At 51.6% G+C, this 5,018-nt stretch overlaps 1 protein-coding gene across 1 annotated transcript; it reads left to right on the top strand.

Moving 5' to 3' along the window:
- The first annotated feature begins 113 nt into the window (after positions 1-113).
- Positions 114-914, top strand: LOC104463331 (sesquipedalian-1-like). Its single transcript, XM_010075617.1, has one exon. It carries the CDS (start codon positions 114-116, stop codon positions 912-914), a length of 801 nt encoding a protein of 266 aa, XP_010073919.1.
- The last annotated feature ends 4,104 nt before the right edge of the window (positions 915-5,018 follow it).

The following is a 5,018-nucleotide window of genomic DNA, read 5'->3' as shown; positions in this document are numbered from 1 at the left end:
TTCCCTGTGGTGGGGACGGGGAAGGATCAGGCCTCTCCTGGCAGAGCGGGTGAGATCCTCCTTGCTCCGAGCCAACATCTTCCTCCTCTCTTGCTCTGCTCCTAGGCAGGGTGATGAAGCTGAATGAGCGGAGCGTGGCCCACTACGCCACCTGCGACTCGCCCACCGGCTTCCTCCGGAAGCGGGTGGAGCGGCATCACCACCATGCCCACCACCACCACGGCACCTCCTACCAGCGCCGCTGGTTTGTCCTCAAGGGCAACCTCCTCTTCTACTTCGAAGAGCGGGAGAGCCGGGAGCCTATGGGGCTGGTGGTGCTGGAGGGCTGCACCGTGGAGCTGTGCGAGGCTGCCGAGGAGTTTGCCTTTGCCATCCGCTTCGACGATGCCGGCGCCAGGGCTTACGTGCTGGTGGCTGACGGGCAGGCTGCCATGGAGGCCTGGGTGAAGGCGCTCTCACGGGCCAGCTTTGACTACATGCGGCTGGTGGTGAGGGAGCTGGAGAAGCAGCTGGAGGAGGCCTGCAAGAGTTTGGCCGCTTGCTGCAAGTCTCCGCGGAGATCCTCCTCCTCCGGCAGGAAGAGGCACCTCTCCAACCCCGCCTTGCTGCCACTCCAGGAGAAGCCCACGGTGCTGGAGAATGGTTACTCCACGTGGGGCAGTGGCGTCCCCGGGGGGACCACCTGCCCTGACCGTGATGGGGGTCACGCAAAGCCCCCACCCCTGCCTCCACGCCGGCGCTCGGCTGCCAGCAGTGCTGTGGGGTTCCCGGCACCCAGCCTCTTGCCGAGTATGCCGGAAAGCCCAGCGTCACCGGAGACAGACTGCTTCTCCAAGCTGCACAGCTGGTACGGTCAGGAGATCGCAGTGCTGAGACGGGAGTGGCAGGAGAGGCAGAAGAGGGGACACCCATGACAAGGGGCACGAGCCACCGGCCACCTGATGCCTGGCTGTCTGTCTCCCACACGGGAAGAGTGAAGTGAGGACACTGCTTACCCCCTGCCCTGGTTGGTGGCCGAGTGTGCGGTGCATGTGTGTTCCATGGGGTCTCCCCAAACCTCACATTTCATTTCCACGAGGCTGGAGAGCGTGTGGCACCAGGGCAGCTGCCTTTGAACTCTCCTCTGCTGGTGATACGGGGTGTGGAGGGGGCCCAAATTTGCACGTATGTGACGAACCTCACCCAACGGGCTTGGACCCTTGCCATCCTGCCGTGGTGGATGCTCTGGGTGCTTCAGCGCCTGCCTCTCCATCACCACTTTGGTTTTGTTTCTCAGCGTGGAAGTTTGCACAGGTCAGCATTTATTATTGTCTGTGGTCTTGCACCAAAGTCCTTCTGCCTTTGCTCTTTAGTTGCAAGATAAGGCTGGGCTCTTAAGAAATGCCTCCAACGGGCCACTGGCCCTGGTGGGTGTCTCCAGCGTTGTGCCTTTCTTGTCACAGGACACGTGAGCCACCGTGGCTGTGGCTGGTCCAGCAGCCAGGGCAACGAGGACCAGGCTCTCGTGCCATCATCTTTTTTTACCTTCATCTGCACTAAACCCTCCTCTCTGCTAAATCTCTCAGAATATGGATTTCATGGGCTTGCATCCTTCTCTTTGGGCACCCAAGCTCAGCAGTGAGGCTGAAATAGAGAGACCGAGTCTGGTCTGAAGCCACAGCAAGGACCAGGAGCTCCCCAGGGCTGATCTGGACTCTGTCAAGCACGAGCCATGCCTGCTAATGTCTCCAGCTCAAGCCATCCCTGTTCCAAAACAAGGACACTAAACCCTCTTTGCCTTGCCAGGGGTGAATTTCTCAGCCTCTGCACAGACTGTAGCTCCTGCAAAGTGCCATATAGGGCTCAGACAGCTCGTTGGGCAGCTTGCCTGAGATGGTGTCCGGAGCCACGCTCCTACAGAGCCTCTCTCGCTGTTGTGGCTCTGCCCAGCTCCTGGCAGAGCTGGGCAGTTGGAGGAGAGGCTGTAGAGGAGCAGGGAGAAGGAAAGGGTTGGCCCCGAGAGGAGAAGTGAAGGTGTGGGAGTGAGTTACAGGTTGCACTGACTGACTGTGTGTCAGCAGTGTCTGGGCTTGCCCCTCTAGTGTCAAAGCCATATTGCTGCCTTCTGACAAAGCCAGCGCCTGAGCTGCCGGCGCTTCCCTCCGTTTTCATACTTGGCTGATCTCCGTAGCACATCCCGTCCTCCCAACAGGTGAGAAGGGCTGCGGGGAGGCACACCTGTCGCCTTGCTCCAGAAATGGACTTGTCCTTTGCCAGTATGTCGAAAACCTTGGCCACGAGGCAGGCTGTACGAGTAGGTGGGTGCTGAGTCCAGGGGCTGCAGCACCCTGGAGATGGTGTTGATAAATCTTCTCCCTTATCCTCTTGGCAGGGGCTGTTTTTTGAAGCAGAAAAAATAAGTGGAGCAGTCTTGTGTTCCCTATCTAACAGTGTTAAACCTGTTTTTTATTGCCCTGTTTTATTAAGGAGGAAAGCAAGAGGCTGTCTGAGGTCATGACTGCTAGGAACCTATTTGCCTTTCTGGTGTTAAACCCACTCAGCTTAATACTTTGCAATAGCCTGTAGAGATTGCCAATGCAGAAATCAAATTACTTCCATTAACTTTTGGTGCCTTTGAAAATAGATCTCTGATAGTTTTGGATGACGAGTTTCCAGCCTCCTGCCTAATTATGGCTCAATGGTGTATTAGAGGAAATCAGATCTTAAATCAGATCTTACAAACATGACTTTCAGCAGTGGGAATGTAACCTTCACATACGAGTGATGCAATCCAGCCCTGTCCGGTGCACGTCTGTGTTTCTTCACAGTAGGGATCTTCGAGTTTGGGAGGATTATTTCTGTTCTGCTTTTTAAGTGAAAACAGTTCGGAAAAAACAGGAGGTGGCCACAGGCCAGTACCCAGGCTCCATCAGCAGCCCAGCTGGCTGAAGGTATGGGCCAGCTCTGCCTCCCTACCTGCTGCTTAGTGTTCAGTGCTGCAGCATTCCTGGCTTGGAACCTGTCCCCTTCCCCATGGCAGGGCAGCTGCATCAGAGGATGGCACTGCCTGCTGCCTCCTCCCTCTGAGCATGGGTGTTTTGGGGCCAGGGTCAGATTTGCCAAGCATTTTCTGTTGTGTGTTTTGTTTTGTTTTTTAATGTAATACAGAGAGAAGCATATTCCTGATGTCTCAGACTTACACAAGGGAGTTTGATGGTAAAGATTTAACTTCCAAAATAAATCAAAATATAATGGCAGTTGCTACATGAGACACAAGAATCAGGAGTGACTTGAAAGGGAAAATAAATTAACAAAGTCAGTTCTGTCAGAACTGGAACTGAGACAGTATTATTCATTTAAGGGCAGTTTCACTTTTAAGAAGCTTAGTTTGTTTTAATAAACCAGGATTGTGCAAGTAACACTACTAAAGAGCTTATATTTAATGCTTTAATCTGTCCCATTCAAATGGCACCATCCATTTCCACACTACCTGCCTTTGCGTTAGTACATATCCCAACTAAATCCTAAATCCTGCAAATGAGGAGCTGCGCTCTGCTTTCAGTCTGATCACATTTGGAGTAATTTTGTGTTTTATTCTGCAGCGCCAAGAAGAAAATGGCTGAATCCTGAACAGTATTTGTGCTCAGCCCAGCTATCCATGCCTGGGCCTTTGCTAGGTCTCCAAAGTGCCGCGTGACTTTGGATGCACTTGGTCAAGGCTTCCTCACCGTCCTGCTCACATAGCAGGGACAGCCCTTTAGCAAGTAAAAAGAGCCAAAATTGGAGCCATGCCCAAATTTGTACAGACGTACAGTTTTTTAAATGACCACCGCCGCTTGCTTCATTAGGCAGGAAGCACCTGGGCGATCCCCCACCTCCTCTAAGATGGAGGCTACCAAACCAGCTCAGCTGAGGATCAGTTGTGCAGGCAGCACCTTCGAAGCAGCTCCCAGGCAGAAGGTTGGGATTTCTGCTTCCTGAGATTGCACGTACAGGTGGCTAATGGAGCGTGCCCTCTGTCTGTCCGCAGGCAGAGATCATTACAGGAAAAGCAGGGAGTTTTCACTGCACATTGTCCCCAACAGCAAAATATGACTGATTGCCACACACTGTTTTTCTCCAATCATTCGCGTTTGGACTGTTTCACCTCCTGCCTTCGCTTTCCCTTATTTTTAAAAAATAGAAAATATCTGGGCAGCACAAAACAGGATCCCTAGCAAAGGGGAGGCTGAACTCTAAAGCAGAATGGCTACTTTTCTTAAAGTACTGAAGTAAAATCCTTTTAAAAGCATTTTCTTTAGCATAATAATGCAAAAATTGAGAAAAATGCTTGAATCTGAATGCTTGAATTTAAAAGAAATTGAAGACTGAGAGGGTGATTCTGACATGGCCTTTGTAAGCTGTGCCAAGAAGGGCTCCCAGTCCTGCTAAAGTAGTTGGTGAAATCCTTGTATTTTTCTGAGGGTGCATTTCAGATTCAGGTCCATAATGTATTGTTTTATTTCTGAACATTTATCTTTTTATAAAACAACTGTGGTGATGCTTTCCACTGAATTCAGGTCCTAGCAATAGACTGATCTGAAGATTTTACCTGTGGCCACTGCTAGCCATTTGGTGGACCTTCATAACGAAGATCAGTAATTTTCTGTTACAACAGCTGCTGCATTAATAGGTTGGGGAGGGGAGGGGGTGACCCCATAATCTCACCCCTCTCAACTGCCTTTGGAGAGAAACTTAAATACCCCCACGGCAACGCACAGGCAACACGTGTTCCCGGGTCAGGGGCATCTTTCCCCGGCACCGAACGTGTTTTATAACCCGCACAATTGCCAGGCAACACCATGAGCAGCCTGCGGAAACACTCCTCCCTTTCCAAGTGCTTCTATCTTAGGTAGACGATGTATTCTTTTTTAAGAGGAGGTTTTGCATGCGCCTTTGTTTTACACGCGGGACTCGTATTATGCATTTCAAGACGCTGTTAACGTTTGTTATTTTACGCCGTGAAGCCGAATAAACAGTTGTGATTTGTAGTCCGTTCG

Source organism: Pterocles gutturalis, unplaced genomic scaffold (genome assembly GCF_000699245.1).
Source record: "Pterocles gutturalis isolate BGI_N339 unplaced genomic scaffold, ASM69924v1 scaffold39537, whole genome shotgun sequence".
Classification (NCBI taxonomy): Eukaryota; Metazoa; Chordata; class Aves; order Pterocliformes; family Pteroclidae; genus Pterocles; species Pterocles gutturalis.
This window is presented reverse-complemented; position numbering and strand designations above follow the sequence as displayed.